The sequence below is a fragment of the Ambystoma mexicanum genome, chromosome 3p, assembly GCF_040938575.1.
Source record: "Ambystoma mexicanum isolate Mex_15411 chromosome 3p, UKY_AmexF1_1, whole genome shotgun sequence".
Lineage (NCBI taxonomy): Eukaryota > Metazoa > Chordata > Amphibia > Caudata > Ambystomatidae > Ambystoma > Ambystoma mexicanum.
The window spans coordinates 409938749-409960759 of record NC_090925.1 but is presented as its reverse complement, the minus strand read 5'-3'; the positions used below and the strand labels follow the sequence as shown (position 1 = coordinate 409960759).

The following is a 22011-nucleotide window of genomic DNA, read 5'->3' as shown; positions in this document are numbered from 1 at the left end:
TCACCCTGGTTTGCCTCTTTCATTAGCAGTTAATAAGGCACACGAGGAAAGATATGAGATTGTGTGTCTACCTGAGAAGGATTAACGCAGTGTTAATTCAAAAATAAGATACTCCCTCCAGGGACTTCTATACTTAACCCGAGTTTGTGATGATTTTCCCAAAGTTATTGCAGGTCAACAAACTGTTCTTGGCTAATTTTACGTTTGTATTCCAGGGGACACCTGTCGTTTGCTTTTATTCAACTCAGGTCTGGCACTTTCATACTCACTAACATTTTTCATTCAAGTTGGCCCTTGTCCACTTAGTAGCAGTCCATATCTACTGTTCATCTAACCTCTTGAACCATATTTTATGGGTGTTGAAAGGAGACCTGCTTGACAATAGGAACTTTCCCACTAATACACAGACAACATATCTTAACGAGGGTTCATATTAAGATATGATATGATATTTTATTTATATCGCGCCCATACACAGGTGTTTCAGAGCGCGACCAGGCAAAGGGAAGGGGACCAGGGGAGAAAAACAAAAACAAACGATCTTACTAGGCCCAGTGACATTGAGAACGTGCAAGTGCATGGGAAAGGGAAAAGGGGGAAAGTGCAACAGAAAGAGGGAGGGGGCCAAAGTGCAAGGCATAGGATAATAAGTTAGTGGATATAAGTGAATAAATAAGGTGATAAGAGCAGTGTTAAGGGCAGCCAGTGAAGGGTGCAGTGCAGGTCAAGTCATATTCGGTAGCATCTGATAAGTGCAGGAAAGGAGTGGGGGGACCTGTGAGGGTTCAGATAACAGGACCCAGTGCAGGGTTGGCCAGGAGGCAGTGCCGGAGGATAGGTGAATGGGCCAAGGGGGCCCCGTTGGCAGGTGAGGCATTGCTGAGAGGAGAAGGCAGATCAGCAGGGGAGGAGAGTGTCAAAGGCAGATGCGAAGAGGAAGGTCTTAAGGAGCTTCCGGAATCGTAGATGGTTTTCCTCCAGTTTCAGGGTGGCAGGGAGGCCGTTCCAAAGGGAGGATCCGGCCAAAGACAGAGATCTGCCCCCTGCACGTTTCTTAGAAAAGCGGCTGACCCTGAGGGAGTTTGAGGTAGAGGAGCGAAGGGCTCGAGAAGGGAGGTATTTACGTAGGGATAGTTGAAGGTATTTTGGACCCAGGCCCCAGAAAGCCTTGTGGACAATGCAGAGGGTTTTAAATTTAATCCTTGCATCCACTGGGAGCCAATGGAGGGATTTTCAGTGCTGGAGAGATACGATCCCAGGGCTTGAGGCCAAGGACAAGTCTTGCAGTTCTGTTCTGGATTAGCTGTAGAGGGCGGAGGGTAGAGGTGGGTAGCTTTAGAAAGAGGCTGTTACAGTAGTCCAGCTTAGAGAGAATCAGAGCTTGGGAGACAGTGAGCCCCTGTGGGAAGGAGAGGAAAGGAAAGGTACCTCTGAGCAGGTGTAATAAGAAGTTAGATTTTTTTGAGACTTCAGAGATGTGTGAGGAGAAGGACAGTGTGGAATCAAAGATGACCCCAAGGTTCTTTGCTTCGGTGGTAGGTGCAGGAGGAGGGCCAAGAGCGGCAGGCCAGAGAGTAAGGGGGAAGGAAGGAGAGGGTGTGCCGATGAGGAGGATCTCAGTTTTATTTGCATTTAGACAGAGACCGTTGGCGGTACACCAATTTTTAATGGCAATTAGATAGTCGGATATGAGGGAGGGAGGGAGAGGAGGTGGTGGAGGGAAGCCTGAAAATGAGTTGTGTGTCGTCAGCATAGCATTGGAAGTTGGAGCAGAAGATAGAAATGCAGTAGGCAAGGGTTGCCAAGTATTGATTGAAAAGCCAGGGCAAGGGATTAGACCCCTGAGGAACACCACAGGTAGAGAGGGAGATAGAGGAGAGGAAAGAACCAAGTTGTACCTGGGAGGGTCGATCAGAGAGAAAAGGAGGTAAGCCAAGCCAGAGCCTGATCAGTGATGCCAAGGTTGTCACGGAGACGATTGAGCAGGATGGTGTGGTTAACCGTATCGAAGGCGGAGGAGAGATCAATTAGGATAAGGACAGAGGGGATGTTAGAGTCAAGGTTGGAGAGCAGATCTTCACGGATGTTCAGGAGACCAGTTTCCGTACTTCTGGAAGCTCTGAAGCCAGATTGGTGGTCATGGAGTGAGCTGATAGTCAGAATGAAGGTTGAGATGAGAGATTGCAAGCTTTTCCAGGAGCTTACCCAGAAAGGGGGTGATGGAAATGGGGCGATAGTTATCTGGACAGGAGGGATCAGATGAGGGTTTCTTGAGTAGCGGCTGTACAATAGAGTGTTTCAGGGGGGAGGGGAAAGAACCAGAGTCAAAGGAGAGGTTGCAGAAGTCTGCAAGGGCAAGTGCAAGGGTGTCAATGTGGTCCTTAATGGTTTTGGACGAACAGGGATGAACCTGTTTTGATGAGGCTTTCATAGATCGGACTTGTCTGGCAACCTCATCGGGGGAGAAAAAAGGAAAGGCAGAGAAAGAGGGGGAGGGGGATCAGAGGGAGGATCAGCTGGCAGAGGTGTCGAGAGGAGGGGAGGAGGAGAGGAGGAGAATGTGGACAGGATGTCCTTAGTTTTACATATAAAGTGTGAGGCAATGTCATTGCAAAGGGCCTGAGAGGCGAGAGGAGAGGTGGATACTGCTGCAGGGTTGGCAAACTCCTTGCAGATTTTAAAGAGTTCGGCCGAGTTGTTAGATGCTGTAGAAACACAGGCTTGAATATGAGCTTGTTTCTTGGTTCGTACAGAGAGGCGATATTGCCTTTGGAGCAGGCGACAGGCCAGTTTGTCAGGGGATGAGCAAGAGGCCCTCCATTTCCTCTCAGCCGCCCTACACTTACGTTTAAGTGAAGATAGGTCAGAGTCAAACCAAGTGTTACACTTCGCTTTGGGCTTAAGCCGGATCCTCATGACAAGGGCAAGAGCATCAAGGGTAGCAGTAATAGCGGAGTAAAGCAGGGAAAGGGCTGAGTCAGGGTGAGAGTCAGCCTGAAGTGGAGGAGGGGGTGAGAAGGAGGCAGCAAAAGCATCCACTGACACACGCTTCATGTGTCGGATGTCCGAGAAGGTGGGTGGTAGTCTTGGGGCAGGCTTGGCTGGAGGAGAGGAGATGCGAAGAAAAGAGGAAAGAAGGGAGTGAACGCTCCAGGAGAGAGGAGTGATGAGGGGGGTAGAAAGGGGGAAGCCAGAGGAGATCAAGACATCAAGTGTATGGCCAGCAGAGTGAGTAGGGCCGGAGGGAAGGATAGAGAGGGAGATTGAATTGCTGAGGTCGCGAAAGAGTGTAGATGGAGAAAGGGGAGAATCAAGATGGATGTTGAGGTCCTCAAGGAGGACGAGTTGAGAGGTAGAGGCCAAGAGGGCTGAGGAGAGGTCCACCCACTCAGAGAAAAGAGGTGACTTGGCCAGGGGGCCGATAGAGCATGGCAATAGTAAGTGAGTGGCTGGGGGAGAGAGAGAGCCTACAAACGAGGCATTCGAAAGAGGAATAGGTCTGAGTGGGGATGATAGAAGTAGCAATCCACTCAGGGAAGATCAGAGCAACACCTCCTCCCGGCTGGGAGGATCTGGGTGCTGAGAGGATCTTGTAACCATCAATAACTTGAACTTTGAACAAAGTTAAGTATATGAACTAGATTCTCCTTTCTGTTTGCTATTGTGTACTCTGCCTCGTTCCCAATTTTGTAAACGTACACCTTCAACTTGAAATTGAATTTTCAACTGAATGTGAAGAGGGAAAATCGAGATCAAACACATGCCCCCTCACCCCAGGCGCATATACAGAAGAACAGCAGGAAGAACAAGGAGCGCACTTATCATTTGAACCAGGCCCCAGCGCACCCATGGGTGACAAATATGCTGAAACACACCCACTTCACCAACAGTGCAACTTCCGTGCTACATTAGAATCAATGCTGCAATATCAGAATCTACAAACACAAAAATCCCTGTTTAAAGGCTTGCAAATGCCTATATGAATTAACATGGTCTAAATGCACAGTGTAAAGCCATGTTTCAGGAAAATTACAGCCAAGTTCATTTCTCTCACTGAACACTGGCTGCAGGAGCCTTCAGCAATGTTCCTCGCAAAACCTCCGAGCTGCCAAGGTCGCACATTCAAGATAAGATTGCTTTCTGCAGACAAACATTTTTTTTTATCCACAAATGCGAATAAATCACGGCAACCCAGTGTGCTTTTTTTTTCTTTCTGGGAAAGAAAGACATTTTCTCAAGGACTCTCACAACATTTGAAACATAAATTGTAACAAGAATGGCGCAGCCCAGCTAATCAGCGCCCAGAGCCCAGGTGCAAACTGCTTGTTCAGCTAAAAAGTTATGGGAACAAGGTCATATTGCAACAAGTTAGAATTAGGTAATGGGGGCTGGCACAGCTAAACCAACCCACTGACGCAAAAGGCTAATATCCAATTGTCAGGTTCTCTATAAGGGCTACATAGGTGACCTATCACTTAGCATCCAATAGCAGGAGGAGTTAGGTTTCTGGGAACTGATCCAATTCTGTGAGGTCAGCCTGCAGTGTGATCATAAAGCTGGCTTGCAAGCCAGCCCCGGGGGAGACGGCGTCTGAACTCTCGATGTGCACGATGCTCTGCGTGTTTTTTTCTTTTTTGCTGCCCAGAAATAAACGCAGTTTGGAACATGCTGCTGCCTGCTTGGGACTCTGTTGCATTTCTGGGGGCCATATGGGAGGTGTTGGGGTCTCCCATAGCTGGTGAGGGTATGGCTGCTGGCCCCCACTGCCCTGGTGGGGGTCCAGCTTCTCCCTAACAAATGTATGTTAAAAGACTAGTAAAAACCTAAGCATTGTTATACTGCCAATACTTGCTCTCTCTGCCCACCTTTCCAAGAGGAACAGCAGTGGTGCTGTAACGAATAACACTCCAGATCAGGGTTCTGTTTAGACTGGCTCAATGGCCAACAAATACCAAAATGCCAGAAAGGATTTCCGAATGACCCAAATACATGTTGAAATTCACTTAATTGAACGTCATCATATGTAAAGCTTTTTATGTATGTTTTACTGTGGATATGTTGGAAAAACAGACTGGAATTTAAAATTGTATGGGTGGGCAAATTCAGCCATATTTTTACGTTATAAGAAATAACAAACTCTACTTACTAAAAAATATCACATTTTATTAATGATCTCAAACAGTTAAAAAATGGCAAAAATATATATATAAATATATATTAATGTTTTCTATAGCAATTCATCAATGTCTAGATTCATTGACCATCTCCTCTTCTTGGCCTCCTTCTTCAGAGTCGCTGGTATCTTCTTCTGACCCGATTTCTTTTATGGTCATTTTATTGTCATTTCCAATGTTTGCATTTGTGACTTGAGAATCAGCAATGGAAATTCCACTCGACGTGACGGGAGAGAAATTGGCCATTTGTTCACAATTTTCTGAAAGGAAGGAAATGTTGATGGTTAAGAAACAAGTCTCTTTAAAAAATTAAGTTTTGGCTGACTTATGGCTTATGTGAATCGAGAGCTGCTAGCGAACATTAACAACAATGGCCTTCTGCTATGCTGCTTCTTCAGTAGATCAACTTGCACATGTACTTGTTTATACATTATTACTGTCCGTATATGAACATTCCGAAGACGAGGTGAACATCAAACAATGCAATTGTGACTCTGCATGATCGGGTTGGTAGACTGCAAGGCCTGCATGGACTTGCTGCTCAGAACTTTTCAGTATAATCATTGCAAAAACTTTAGCGATTAAAAGAACTTCGTAACCTTCAACAATCAGGTGCTATTAAGTTAACTCGTTGGTTCAGGTTGAGCCATGAGCTGCATGTTCATGTAGATTCTTTTTGTTGTATTTAGATGTAGTAGATATGAGCAGGTGCAGCTTCAAAAATTGGTTAACCTTTAAAGAACATACCAGTCCATTGCTTGGTCATTGACCCAGTCCTGTGTATACGTGGACAACAACGAGATCTGGTGGTATGATTTTAGGTTTAAACCAAGTGGATTCTTTCCCCTGGCAATAGTCATCTTGGGGTTACAATTTAAAGGGGAGGGTCTGCAGAATGGAATCTTCCACTTGCATGATGTCATAATCCTTTAACAGTACAGCCTGTGAATAACTACACTATGTAGGTGTACTACCTTCTCTGGCATTTGTGGAAGGATTCTTATATGCAAGTACCAGAACTAGAAGCAAATCCTCTGTTATCTGATTTCTTGTCAGAGGAAGGTTGCTTAAAACAGGGCTGCCTGCAATATCAGCTATCTGAACCATAATGGATAAATTACAGCTATGCAGCTGATCCTTACTAAATGTGTGTCAGATTGAGGTGATCTGGGACTTGCATTTCTGCCTGCAAAATAATCTTTCTGAAAGGTAATCAATCGTTTATGCAGATATCCAGATATCAAGCTGCATCTGGTGTAAAAAACCCGTTCTTAAAGAAGTATGCATTCAGCCACTGTATTTCTAAGCAATTCAGCATTGCCAATACACAGCCCTGCATTTGTAAGGAAAAGGTAAAGCCCTCTAGTAGCATGTCATTCATTTTATTGGGATGCTTTTTGAAAAATTGTGCTATATAAATGTTGGAAAAGCAGGCCCACATTTTTAATATGAATAGGACTATGCAAGCCAATACACATTTTTAAATGATTGTAATAATCTAGATTGGGCATATGGGCTCAAACGATGGATATTATTTCCCCTCATGATGATTGTCACGTTTTGAGATTAATCAATACTTCAAATCAAGGACCTTCGCTCACCTTGGCTAATCTCGCCTAGAGTCAGACATGGAAAGAACAGGTCGTAGCGCGACGGTACTCTTAACAAAGGTATGGTTTTCAGATTGATAGTGAGGTCTGCTTGGAATTGTTTGGCTTCGCATCAGGATATTATAGAAATAATTATTACTCAAAAATCATCAATTGCTTCTAGCCCTGACAGACTTTGTAATATATTTTCTAAATGTCATCCTACTAGTTGGGCACAAATATTACATAATTTATTATGTGAGATAGGGGTATCAGGGGGCTCCATCCATCCTGGTCTCGGGCCATTCTTATTCAGTTTTCAAGAAGGGACATGGGAGCTCCGCAAGTAGGTACATGATGAGACTACTATTGGATGCCTCCAAAGAAATATTTGCTAAGATTCTTTTGAAGGGACTTTTTCCCTGGGCAGAGGCAGAGGGAATTAGTAGATGCCTGCAAAGGGACTACCTTCATAATAAATCTAATCTGTTAATTGACTGTTTCTCCTGTTGCTGGTTAGAGAGGTGGTGAGGCAGGGGGAGGGTCCCCTGTGTGTGGCATTCCGTAGCCTCACTGCAGCTTTTAAAACGGTTAGCAGACCCCTTGCATGGGCTAAATCGAGCAGATGGGGGTGGGGGAGATTGATCTTGGTGTATTGCCTGTTATTAACCTTGTATGATAATCGTAAAGTAGCACTTTACATGAAATGGTGAGGGTGAGTTAACAGGTGGGGAGAAATCCAATAGGAGTGTATACTTGGGGCTCAATGTTTTAATTTGTATACTCCATCCTTTTCTTCTGTCCTAATTTAGGCAAGCTCCATTTCACATATTTTGCCTGTACTGGTGACCTTACCCTGTTACGCATTGAGAGAATTCCTCTCCAGCACATGATGACATAACTGACCATATATTGCAAGGAAGATGATTTAGTAAAAAGCATAGCCAAGTCAAACATTATGTGACTGGATAACAAAGGAACAGACAGGCTAGTGTTATACAGACAACACCTGTCTGGAGCAGGTGAGAGAAGTGAAGTACCTAGGGTTAATGTTCAGGAAGCACTAAGACGGGTGGCCCATGAGCAAGCTATGACCCTTAAAAATCATCAGGTTATGTCAATAAAATGTAGGGCACATTTTCTAATTATGCAAAAATATGGAGAAAATACCACCAGTTTTTCTGCTTCACATCTAAAGTGCTCTGTTGCCTCCCTGAGTAAGGGCCGCAGTCAATAAATACCATCATTATAATAATAATTCTGCTTTAGTAACACAGAATGCACCAAACAGGTTTTGTTCCAATCCGTATGATCTAAAAATGGTTTCACTAGGGGAAAAAAAGAGCCAGATTGTTTTTCTACTAAATATTCTGTGTAACATTAAAAGAAATGTAGTAAACATATTTCTTTTTATGTTACTCAGCAAACAAAGTATGCAATACAGTCTGATTTATTTTTGCCCAAATGCAAACGTTTTTAGACAATATGGATTGGGCCAATACGTATTTGCTCCATTCTATGTTATCCAGGCAGAACTAGTGAATTTGCTTAATTTTTATCAAAGGTGTACATATGAGGGAAATCTGAAATCAGGTGTCCACCAGATGATCCTGTCATAGATATTCTTGAGTTATGGCGAGGGGTCCCAGTAGCCACCCTTTTTGTTCCTAAGCGGTCCCACCTGAAGCTTAAAGTGGAAAGCATCATGAATTTCCATACATTTGAAAGCTCAGTGATTTGAAACATGTTGAATGTCGGTTATGTGCAGGACCAAACGTCCTAAAAATCTAAAAGCAGTTTAATGGAATGATCATTCCAGTAAAAAGAACCACGGGCAAGTATTTGTTGAGCATTGTATGGCTATGAATTTGCATTTTAATCTGTTGGAACCAGGTGAAACTGTAGGAGCCCGCAAGGGCATACTTGGAGAACAAAGGATTTGCCATCTATGTTCCTCTGTGGGACACATTTCAACCATTTGTCGCATAATGTGCAATTCTATTGCCACTGAAACTCCGAAATTGGCCCTTCTATCCAAGGGAGTTGATTGTATGTATCGGACGCTCCTGGAAGAAGTATTATTGTGACTCCCGGGGACCTCTCTTGCGATATATCGCTGTTCTACACCTATGGAAAGGTAGAACAAATGTGTTTAAATCTAGGACATCATTTTAACGTTTATGGTTTTGAAAACATGGCTTCAGATGTATTGAGTATGTTTGAAGAAGGTTTTAATGTTTTTTGTAAATGTACTATTGGTTGTATTTGTATAGATTGTGTGCATTCAATTATTATTTTTTTAATATATGGAGGTAACGTTTTTTTTTATATAACGTTGCCATGCTAAAAATATATGTGAATAGGCAGAACATGTGTTCTTCTGGGAAAGCCACAAGTTGTGGCTTTAACAATGCCCTTTTATCCATCCAAGCACTGAACAACCCTGAAAGAAATAATAATAATTGCAAAAAAAGTAGCTAGAAATCACAAACAAATGTATATCAGCTAACAATGCTTCATTACAAAAGCAGATATTTCAAACTAAGTAAATAGGTTTTTGATACAATAAGGAGCAGAATAATGTCTCCTAGGCTGACTTAAGGTACGGAGCCAGGAACTAGCTTTCAGGAAATGAGCTAGCAAGCCTTTTAAAAATGAGATAACGACTGGGGGAAATTGTACTCTGCGCTAATCATCAAAATATTGCGGGTTCTGGTCTCTCTCTGCCACAGGCAGGATAAGGTATACCCACACCATAGTCCGAGTAACAAGCATGAGATTGGGTACCTGAGTGTGGCGCTTGTCCCTTTGAGTCAATATGATTCAGTCTTCAAATATACGACAATAAGGCATAAGGGATATACGTGAAAACGAAGCCCTTTATTCTAGAGTGTGCCCTTAAATTGACATGTATTTCGACCAACACTGGTCTTTTTCAAAACAGGGCAATTATTCTTATGCAGTGCTGTCACTCAGGAAGAGTGTGAGTTCATTGTTTGTGTAAATATACCGGGGTAAGTTCCCCAAATCCCGAACTGATAAGGATACCTGTTATGGCAGGATCCAAACCCAATGGCACGCCACGTTCTAATTAGGATGCGGCATGTTGTCAGCACAAACAGTGAACTCACACTCTTTCAGAGTGACAACACTGCATAAGAATAATTGCCCTGTTTTGAAAAACTAGACTACTAAGGATGTATCTAGTCTAGAACTGTCCTTAACCAAGCTCTTAGTTTAAAGTAATCCTCTCACACCATTTTAACCTTTCCAGAACTGCATTATAGAATGTTGTGTCCATCCTGTTGATTCCAAATCTGTAAAGCGCAATCTGTCATTTGGAAATCTTGACTTTATTTCTGAAAATCTACCTTCACAAAAACCTTGGTAACTTTTGAACCGTACGTCCTAGGACCGGAATTTAACTGTCATATCGAAGCTAAGATCCTAAGCTTTCTAACACCCAAAATGACAGTTCCTTACAGCTTTTCCATAATCGTGATTCATGCACGCGGAAAAGTGCCGCGAATTGCAATTGGGCTCAATTTCATTTTCTGTCAAAATAGCGGTTTATTGCTTTCCACTGCTGGATTCCGTTATCAATCTGATAATCATTCATGAATCATTGCTAGTCTTGGTCTGTATCAATCGAAAGTAATTCTCACTAGTGCTGAATATCCTTTATTTAGAAATCTAGATTTCTAGACGCTAGCCTGCACCGCATATGGATGGGACTGTGAATGTTGGCTTGCCCACACCCAGATAGAGTTCTAGACATTGGCCTGCGCCGCATCCAGACAGAGTTGTGGGGGTCGGTGAGAGCCACACTTGGATAGAACTGTGAATGTTAGCATGCTAAAGGTCAGGTAACCCAATAACCAATATAAGCTCAAACTCTGCATACCTATCTCACTCAAAAACTCACACAACCATCTCTCGCACAACAAGCCGCACGCACTTCACAACACTGCAACAACACATAAGCTGGACCAACAGCACACGCGGCCTGACACTGACCCAATACCCGCACCAAAGCTCAGGATCTGGTGTATACCGAGTTGAAGCTGCCAACAGAACACCACTCCTCTCACTATCCTACTCCCTCTTCACCTTACTAACCCATCCCACCATATCATTTACAGATCCACCAGAGCGCCTGGGGACCAATTCCATTGGCGACGGTGCGCGGTACAAATACCTTTAACATTTAGTGAATTAAAATCATTTTAGCAGATTTTCCATCTATTGCAATCACATTCAAAAGCATTTTTGACCAGTGTTTTAAAATCATACCTGTTCTCTCTAAGCTTGCTGGGGGAACTGGAATTGAACTGCATTATTGAGTGTATTCTTGAAACCTGTGCGTCCTCATCTCCACCTCTTCATATTGCATACTGGGGGGAGTGAGTAGTCACAGGGGAAAGAGTGATCATATTGTCTTTTGTTGGAACCATATCAAGTTTATTTCACTGTTGCCTTTTTCCCATCATTGCAATTCCTCAAATCATATAAAGTATTCTCTGCTACAGTATCCTTCCTATTCATACTCCTAAGTGATTAAAGAGATTGTTAATTTTGTAATATTGCCCATTGCTGATCATTGTCATATTCATATGTGTGCTATTCAGATCTTATTTGATTCATAAAAGTGTGATATATATATATATATTGTTCAATTCCTCAAACCTTTTAATTTGCAAAACAAACCTACTTCTTGGCTCAGTGAGGTCGGGGAGAGCCAAAGAGAGGGGCGTTATATAGGGGTTCATCATCCAGATTTAAAGAACTTTGACATAAAAATATATAAATAAGGGCTTCCATTGGGCATCCCATACTAAGCATTGACTTAGTTGGAGTGCTGAATTGAAGTCACTTACAGATTGGGAGCTCGTCGCGGGACTTCTGGATTAGATCTACCACTTGTGCAGCTTAATACAGTGTGCTAGCTAATAGGATACATAAATCCTGTTGGACTACCACACTGTGTTATGCTGTAAAAGCACCCCTCAAAAGGGAACGCTCTCAGGAAACTGTCTGTTTTGCAAAATAAAATAATAAACTTCTGTAAGTGAGGAAGGAAATCAATTTCCAGAATGGAGACATTGGTAGACATCAAGATAGCTAGAGAGCACCTCTTACATAAGCTATTTGTGAGAGGTGAGTGGACTGAGCAGGACCAGAATGTGTGGTTGCAGGCGATCACATAACAGATCACTGCAACTGGGTTAGATATCTGCAAAGATCAGGGTCCCTTACACGTGGCCCTGAGTGAACTATATATGGCCCCTAAGGTCAAGGATGAGCACAACAAGATTGCCAGGGTAGCGGCATATTTATATTTATATATGGGAGCCATACATGACAAATGTGCTGAAGGCCAAGATCTGGCAAGTAGGCAACTGATGGCATTAGAGAAGGCCCAATCTGATCTGGAATCTTCTGAGCAGAAGCTGCAGAGGAGCCAGGAGTCAGAAAATGAAAGTAGGCAGTATTTGGTTAAAATCAAAGGGGATATGGGTATCCTGCAACAGGAAAGGGCAGACCAGGATACCAGAATTCTGGCCTTGCAGAAGGAGCATCAAGAAGGTTTGGACTCCCTACTGCAGAGCCAGAAAAAGCTGGAGCAACAACTGGACTTCAACAGGGCATGCACAGAGCAGGTAGCCACCCTGCAAAGCCACCTGGATAGAAAGAAGGCAGAGTGCAACAAATTATTTCTGAAAGACCTGGACACCCAGGCAGAATTTGAGGAAGAGCGCCAGAAAGCTGGTGCCCTTCAAAGGCAGAGGGACGACCTAGGCGCACAGAGGCATGCTCTTACTCAGGAAAGGGATACCTTAGGCCAGAAAGTCTGTAACTTAAAAGGGAAGCTGGAAGAAAATCACCTGGCCCTCCAGGGACTGGGTGATCTCCAAAAAGAGCATCAACACTTGTTGGAGCACACCAGGAGGGTGGAAGATGCTCTGGCAAGAAAGGAGCAGGCCAGTAGGGATGGGACCCAGGAGGTAACCCTCATGCAGCAAAGACTGGTCCAGTACTCCACGACCAACCAGGAAGCACAGAGAGAAAATGAGGCTCTGTCAGCACAATGATAGGCTCCAGCAACTGGTAGCCATGCAGGAGAGACTGATAGTCTAGTAAGGCCTTGATTGAGGAACTGAAAGCACAGGCTCTTGCATGGCAACAGGGAGCAGGGGCTGATAGAGATGAGGTTCGCTGGGAAAGAGAAACACCTGAGCATAACCTCAGGAGCCCTAGTACCAGAGGCCTTCATCTCTCCCAGCCCCGGGACTCTGCCACCCCCATGTCCCCTGGCGCACATGAGCCCAGGGCCACGAGGATGGCAGATTACTATCCAGTCAGAAATATGGGACTCATGGACCAGTACCTCCAGGCATGGATGGGCCGGCATCTGGGTATGGGCACCCAAGTACTGTGAAGTTTAGTGGGGAACCCCAGGAGAGTAGGCCCACTAAGGGCATCATGCCCAGTTAGGTCAGTGGGGGGGTACCCATCAAATCCTGGGAGCAAGGAGGAATCGGTAGACTCCTCTGAGTGTCCCAGGACACAGGAGACTAGGTCCCCACATTCTGCCAGCCATTCCCAGGCTCTCAGAATCCAGGAAAACCTGGAAGAACAGACGGGCACCTCTGGGAGCAGTGCTCTGAGTCAGAGGATGAATGGACCAGGGTTACCCGAATCAAGAAGGCCAATAAGACAAAAAGGGCCTTGCTTAAGGACCCCTTAAAACAGATCAAAGCAATAAGGAGCGTCATCACCCCTTATCATAAGAACTCCAAGTATTCTGTTTGAGAAAACTTGGAGCACTTTGAGCAAATGATGGAGACTTTCCATTTGAAAGACAGCAGTAGCTGCATTCAGTACGTAAAATGGACATTCTCCCCAGAATACTCCAGTTTCTTTGCGGGGCTGGAGGATCAAAACCATTCAAGATGGTCCACATATAGGGAGGCCATCTTAAAGCACTTTTCTGTTCATAGAAATACCCAAGAGGCTCGCAAGGCAGCCTACAATTTGCAATGTGGGGAGGATTAGGCCCCACAAGAATTTGTGCAGGAGATGAAGCGTGCCTTTGCGCAGACTACCAAAAGGGTGCGCACCGACAGTAAAGAATTTGTCAATACATTTTTCCATGCCTTACCCAAATACATCATGACCCAGCTAGTGAGAGATTTTCATGAGAAAAGGTCACTAGACTGGGTCATTGAACAGGCCACCCGAATCTGAGGTGCAGAAGCCAATAGAAAATAAAAATAATGCTCAGAAAAACCCCAAACCGACCAGCACCCCTGCTGCTGCCAAGGTGGCAGAGGTAAAGGTTGCCCCCATTTTGGATTTGGAGATGGGGGGGGCCTAAAAACTTGCCTGTACAGAATAATTCCAAGCCCAGAAGGCCCTTGGGCCAGTCACAGACAGGGAGTCAAGGAGGTAGTCCCGCAAATGGGGTCCCTCACTCCCCTGACTATGTAAATCCCCGTTACAAGGGAAACCGACCCATCCTGGGTTGTGTGGACTCCTCCCGCCCAAGGGTGGGGATCCAACCAAGCACCTAACCCAGGGAACTTCCCTCCTAACTTCCCCAGGAGGGCAGAAATTTACCAAATCCTGGGCAGAACTTTTTCCCCAGGTATCCACAAAATTTCCAACCCCAAAATCATCCATCCTTCTTTCCCCACTTCCCTGAGCACAGACCACCTAATCCGGGAGAGGGGAGGCCAAGGGTGGGGGGGTACCAAAATATTCCCAACCCAGGATACTACCAGAGAAGGGATAGCTACCCTTCCCGGGATCAGACCAGGGGAGAAAACAGAACCTCGTATCAGCCTGAGCGGGTTACACAGCTTGAGCGCCAGGTCCAAAACATGGCACACGATCTGGGTCGCATGCTGGCGCAGAATGCCCCAAACTCTGGACCTGGTGCTCCAGAACAATGACGGGGGCATCACCACGACAACCCACCAGTTCCCAGGGAGGAGGCACAAGGGGAAGGGGGTGTAAAGCCTTGGAGGAAGCTTCCTTCCCCACTTGTAAACAGCCCCTGGAAACCCAGGAACTGGAAACAAAATCTCCTACCCCTGAAAGTCTGCCACCCAAGGAGCACAGAGGGTGTGGGAGAAACAAAGGACCCAAACAGACCCATTTTGTGGAGGAGATGCAGATCTTCCAATTTGAGGGAGAGGGATCCTCAGATGATACTGGGAAAAGGATCTTCTCCTTCAGAGATGGGGGAACTCCTCCCAAAGAAAAATGGATCCCTAGGGATTCAAATCCAGACTGGGTAGATGTGGTGACTGAGCTCGCGCTGCCCATCATCCCATCCCAGAACCAACAGCAAGGAAATCCCCTGGTTCAAACCCATCCTGGTGACTGCCTCCAAAAAGGGGGGGCGGCCCAGAACCGGAACCAGGGGAACCCAAAACTTCTATCTCCAGTTGCCAACATTTTCTTTCAGATTCCCAAGACTCTCCACAGAATTCTGCCCAAATCTCTTCTCTTTCCACGTCCAAAACCAGAAAATTAGCCCACCGGTTGTCCAAAAATGTGCATTATCTGTGCCCCCTTGCGGAGAAGGAGGGAAGATACTATGCCCCGGTTCAAGTACAGGGTCAGGGTACAATTTTGGCACTGGTGGACACTGGATCCCAAGCTACCCTTCTGTCCAGAAAGGCCTTTGATGAACTAAATTCAGGAAGAGGGGAGAATTACCAAATTCCTCTCACCTCTCTTCCTCGACAACTTCACAACTTTGACTGGAAGGAAATTCCCGTCGAGGGGACTGCGGATTTGGACATTAAAATTGGGCGACACCAGGTGAAACACCCAGTCATAGTAGTGACTCCAGAGGGCACCCCTTGATTACTAGGGAATGACCTCCTGAGAAGGTTGTCACCCTTGATAGATTACATAAACAAGGTCCTCTGGACCCAGACTAGCCGACCAATAAAGTTAAAACAGAGTGTCAACCATGTTAGTTTAAACGGCACATGCCACATGGTTGAACAAAAATCTGACCAAGTAGAATTTCACTTCCAGAACAACCAAATTCCAGACATGACAGTAATAGCAGTAGGACAACAGACTGGTGATGGGGGGTCCTCTCTCTTTCTGAAAATCAACCTTCCTTCCAGTTTAAGGTGGTATTCCACACTGGAAGGAAACACTCTGAAATTCTTTACCAATCCACAATCAGACATTCCCACTCCAATAGTCCAGAAAAATGTGAAATCAGCTCAGAGCCTGGCTGATGTTCAGCAAATTGGAGAGCAGTTGTTCATCCCTGTTCAGTTAAATGATGGGAAGGACTCTGTTCTCGCCCGAGTGTGTGTGAACAATGGTAAGAGCTTCATCAGCGAAGCCATGTTCTGCAAACTCCCAAAGGATCCAGCCATTCCCACATTTAAACTGATAGACAAATGGGAAATGGATCTGGAAGCACCCAATTCCAAACATCTCCTGCCAAGCAGGTGTATGCTCAAAATCTCCATAGGCAACAAGAGCATAGTTCATAATTGTTGGGTCGTGCGAGACGTCACTTCCGCCTTTTCCTTAGGCAGTGACATTCTCAATCGCTTTGCCATTAGTTTGGACCTAATAAACTTCAAAGCTTGGTCCCGATTAGCGGATAATCCCATGGGCTTTGATGATCCAGAGAAAGAATTTAGGTAAGCTCAATTGCTACCTTATGCAGTTGAAATTCAGATTGGAGAGGAAGTCACTATCCCAGAAAGGATCCGACAATTCTCCCTGGAAGTGAAAGTTAAAAGAGGACAGAAATTGAAAAACCCTGATGCTTATATTCATCTTGATGCTTCTCTTCAACAGCAAGGGTGTGAGGTAAACCCAACACCACTAGTCGATATAGAACATGACACCATTCCAATAGAGGAGGATAACAGCGACTTAAAGAGTATCACTCTAGCCGCAGGCACCATTATTGGAATGGCGGTTGATGACCTGTCAAGAGAAATTATATCGTGCCTCCTAATGTAATAAATATATGTATATTGGCCTACGCCAAGCTGCTCGTAAGTCGCTTGCGAAGGAATCCGTGTTGCAAGATCCTGACCTTACAATCAATGTAAGCCGCCATTTTAGGTTCGCTTTGTAATAGTCACCCTGTGAGTTAAAATGGTGGACGATGTCAGTCCAAAATACAACATGGCCGTCTTGACCTCTGTACGTAGCTAATATGTAACTTGCCTGCAGGCCACTTGTTGAGATCATGAACTGAGACCTTGTCCTTTGTTGACCTATGTGTAAGGGATTACTCGTGCAATGAAACTAATCCATGAGTATACAATAAAGACAATGTATTCAAATACTGAACGTAGAACTCTTTTTTAACTACATTGTATTAATGTGTAAGAAGACCTACATGGGAAATCCCAGAGTACACAGTTGCCGTGTAGGCCTGTTGATATATGTATTAAAAGTAAACCAGTTATATGCGGATGTGCGAGACTTGGCATGAACCCTAGATCGGTGATGTATTAGTGGAATATTAACCCGAAGTGGGGCTGGACATCGTGCTCACAAAAGGTATAAAAAGCCAATGCATTCTAATGTACAGCGTCTCTCACTGAACACATTGAACCACGCTGGAGTTCGTTGTGTTGTACTGAGGGCCGATAGCTATCTGATTTTGCAACTGGATTCAGTATAAAATAAAGTACTTTGTATGTTCCTTTGTAACCCGTGTTCTGTGCATTTCCTTTTGGGGTACTCAGCCTCGATATATTGATTTTGTTTTCACAGACCGACATATTTCCATTGACTTAGGAAATGAACTGTTAGGACCAATCCCCAAGGACTGTTTTGACAGTGACGGTGATGACAACACAACACCAGACAGGATCTTTACCCGGCATGGGGGGGGAACTTCCTGGTGTACACGTCCTGCCCTTATGGCAATGAAGATGTGACTTGTGACTTCAGGAGTAATGAGGTGATTTTTTCAGGTCCATAAGGGCTGCCTTTCCCACCTGAAGCCACCAGTCCAAACCAGCACTTTGACCAGGGACTTCTCCACCCAACTGGAGGAGGCCGCTGAGATAGTGAAACCAAAAGTCTTTCCAGGCTTCAGGCAGATGGTTGAAAAGAGCGGCAACCTAGCTGATGCCTGTGTGACTCTGGAGCAGAAGCAAAAGTTGAAACAAGTTTTCTTGGATTTTCAAGATCTCTTTGCAGTGGACTCATATGACTGTGGTCGCACCGACATCCACACAACAACAATTCCCGCGGAGCCTGGCATGGCTCCAGTGTTTGTGAAGCAATATTGCTTACCTCTCGCATCAATGGAGTCCCTTACCGAAATAATTAAGAACCTTGAGTCCCATGGGATAATCCGTCCAGTCCACAGCACCTTCAATAATCTGGTGCTGGGGATATTGAAGCCAAACGGCCAGTGGAGACTCTGCGCCGACCTTGGGGAGCTCAACAAACGGGTCCATACTTCCCGAAGGCCTCTTCCCTACATTGACCAAGGGCTGGCCCAGATCCAGGGGTCACAGGTATTCACTGAAATAAACCTGACCAATGGATATTGGACTGTGCCTGTCAGTAGGGAGGACCAATACAAGCTGGCTTTTACCTTTGTGGGCCAGCAGTACACATGGACCCAGACTCCCTTCGGATACCTCAACTCCGGCAATGAGTTCAACATTTTTCTGCATAAGGCCATGCCCGACCTGGGTGAGAGTGGTAACCTGGCCTATGTAGATGATGTCCTCATCAAGAGGTCAACTGTTGAGGAACACATAGCGGAGATCTGTTATGTTCTGACACAGCTGAGGGCCGCCGGAGCAAAACCTTCCTTTCAGAAAGCACAGTGGTGTAGAACCCGTGTTAATTTCTTGGGGCATGAGATTACTCCGCAGGGTCTTTGTCCCCAGGAAAAGAAAGTGGAAGCACTTCAGAAACTGAAGGACCCCACAACTCTTTGATGTCCTGGGTGTTAGTGTTAGCAGTGCACAGTGGCGTGAATTATGGTTGCTTATCTTACCATAACTGCCGAATTTCAGGGGTTTTTCGGTTTTACTTTGAACCATAACGTCCCTTTAACAAAGTTTTTTTACTGAATTTGATAGGTTTTTAGTAGCGAAACTTAACCATAACGTCCCTGACTTTATATACATGTAACATAGAACATACTGAACCCCTAGCTAGTGATTTTGATGTCCGCGGACTACCGCCATGTCCGCGGACATATCGAAAATCTGAGCGTGGTGAATGTAAATTTAAATAGTGTGCCCCATTTCCCCTTTGATGTTGGCTCTGAAAAGAGCCTTTTTTTTGTTTTTGCAGATGCTTGACAGACACCTGTTATTTTGTATTTTTTTTTTCTTAATTTACTCCTAAAATTTTCACATAACCTTCTCCAAAGCAACCCTTACATTTCAAAACAGAATGGCATTTCCCATAAAAGATAAGAAAATGCCATCTTCTTTAAAATAAACAGCATTACTGGAATCAATATTCTCATTATTACAGAACATACCAGCTCTAAGCATGAAGGCACACATGCCTCGGTTGATTACACACCTAGCATTGTTTTGCTGAGGAAAAAAAAATGAACTATTGTCCCAAATTGCCCTAGGTACTAATCCAGAAAAAATTACTTTGGCATTTGGAAGGTTGTTCATTACTGCTTGAACCAAGTGTTCCAAATCTGCCAACAAAGTAGGGGCACTGACATAGCCCAAATGGAAAGCACCATAGTGCAAAACTACTACATGGGGACTGTTGATCCTGCCCATATCTTCACAAACTTGTACAATTCCCTGTACATTGCAATCGGGCACAGTGCTCCACACCACCTCCACTCCTTTAACATCAAAATTCTTTGCAACATGCCTGCATTGAGCATACTGTTGTAAACCATGCACAAACATATCTCCAAGCACCAACACCCTGACTTTCTCCACTTCTGCCATCTTCACTACACACAGTCTCTTTGAACACCAATCCACAACCTCAACATCTGATTGGCTGATCCCTACAGTCTTCTTTCCATGCTGGATTTGCTGGAAAACCCCGGATGTAGCACGCCCTGTCCACGGACCGCATAACTCTTAGACAGCCCTTCTACCATTTCCACTTCATTCTCTGTGCCATTCCCTCATTGGATACAGCTAAGCAGGCACACAATGCGGAGAACGCCCTCGGAACACCCCCATTTTGTTTATTTTCGAACATTTCAGGACACCGCGAGTGTTCTTAGAACACATTCAACTTGCCAGCGAACAATACGGACAATGTCCTCAGAACACCCCCATTTTCTTTATGTACGAACATTTCAGGACACTGTGAGTGTTCTTAGAACACTTTCAGCTTCACAACAAACAATACAGACAACTTCTTCAGGACACCCCCTGCGAACATTCCAGGACCCCACGAGTCTTCTTAGAACACTTTCAACTTGATACCGAATCCATTCTGTTTATTTACGAACATTTCAGAACAGCCGTGTTGTCTGCAGAAAAATCGAACACAACTAAAGTGTCTAGCATATAAAAAAAACAGAACATTGAACCTATCTCATACTCCCCCCATCCTCCCCAAACACTCTTACACACCAACACACTCCACTAAATACAATTTTTAATCCAAGTTTCACCGCGCTGTCCGTGGTCATCCGCGAATGCAAGATGGCGGGCACCACAGAAAATCTGACGCGCTTCACGCACCACGCCGTCCAATCAGCGAACACGTTGCATGTCCGCGGACATCGCGCAAGCCGCTCGGCCAATCAGCGCACTGTCCGCGGAGCGAACCGGGAAGTCCGTCCGCGGAGCGAACAGAGATATCAGACATTTTTTGCCTTACATTTTGGTCATTTTAAAAAAAAAATACTGGACAGATTTACACCAAATTTGCAAAAGCACGCTTTCGGGACCAAGCTCCCGCTCCTGCCGCAAATTTGGTGTAAATCAGTCCAGCGGTTTGGGCTGTAGGTGTGCGCAAAGTTTTTTTCCCATAACTTTGCCCCCCCCTGGACCAAACCTCTCCAAACTTTGCAATGGGCCATATACTTTTTTTGTGAAGTTTGGTGAGGATTCGTCCAGAGGGAGCAAAGTTATAAGCCACCCAAAAAATGCTCTTGCTATGGAAACACCAACTTAACCATAACTACATGGACGCTAGCGCGTCCACGTAATATGTATATATATATATATATATATATATATTCAATTCCTCAAACCTTTTAATTTGCAAAAAAACCTACTTCTTGGCTCAGTGAGGTCGGGGAGATCCAAAGAGAGGGGGTTATATAAGGGTTCATCATCCAGATTTAAAGAACTTTGACATCAAAATATATAAATAAGGGCTTCCATTGGGCATCCCATACTAAGCATTGACTTAGTTGGAGTGCTGAATTGAAGTCACTTACACCATACAGATCTAGCCCTGTCCACTTCATATGCCAAATCAGTATTAATAAAGCTGTTTGAGCATAGCCAGTATTTGTACAGATTCAAACGAGTTCAAATACGTTTCTAGGAGACCTGCAGTCTGTATGTTTGTGTGGGGTAGTGGGGGAGAAGGGGACAGGTGGAGTCCTAGGGGACAACCCCACCTCTGAGGCAGGGTTCTGGAGGCACCTTAGCCACGATGGATACCACACAGCCCCCATGTTCCAGGTTGGAAATGTGACTTCACCGTCCTTCATCCCCCACCCCAAGGCAGAGTGGTGTTTCTTTTTGTGATTCCACCGTGACCTGGCTTGTCCACACCAATGTGGGTGGAAAATGTTTAGTAAAAAGGGCCTTGGTGTTTATCACGTTAAGGCCTGCGGCATAGTGAGCTGATTATTGCTAGTATATCAAATGGAAGCCAATGCAATCATTGGCACTATACCAGTAAAGGGGCTTATGAGGACAGCTCATGCATGATTATCTCCACACACTTTGATATAAGTCACGTGATTATCTTAGCATCCATGTAAAGGGCCTCCTTTCTGGATCACCTTACTGTTAATGCTATGTGCATGTTGTTTCTCTTCTTATTCATGCTGCTTTGGAATGATGAATGCATGTGATGATGCATGTTTGCCCTGCCTGCAACCTTTAATTGTTGCTATTATATCTGCTAGAAGGTGCCGGTGAACTGTAAACATTGTTTGTTGATGAGCAGATACCATTTCATCTGAAGACAAGGAGGTTTGCATAATCTGTTTTTTCTGCAAAAAGTTGGTATCTGGTTTTTATTGAAACTAGACAGTTTTCTCT

The 22011-nt window shown here is 44.7% G+C and overlaps 1 protein-coding gene across 2 annotated transcripts in view; it reads right to left on the bottom strand.

Annotated features, from left to right (window-relative positions):
• Positions 1 to 5142: 5142 nt before the first annotated feature.
• Positions 5143 to 22011, bottom strand: part of ZBP1 (Z-DNA binding protein 1) — a 169852-nt gene continuing 152983 nt past the window's right edge. For both annotated transcript variants that reach the window (XM_069651089.1, XM_069651090.1), the window contains exon 8: positions 5143 to 5434. In XM_069651089.1, the coding sequence (XP_069507190.1) occupies positions 5241 to 5434 (194 nt within the window). In that variant the 3' untranslated portion in view covers positions 5143 to 5240. The remainder of the gene's footprint in view (positions 5435 to 22011) is intronic.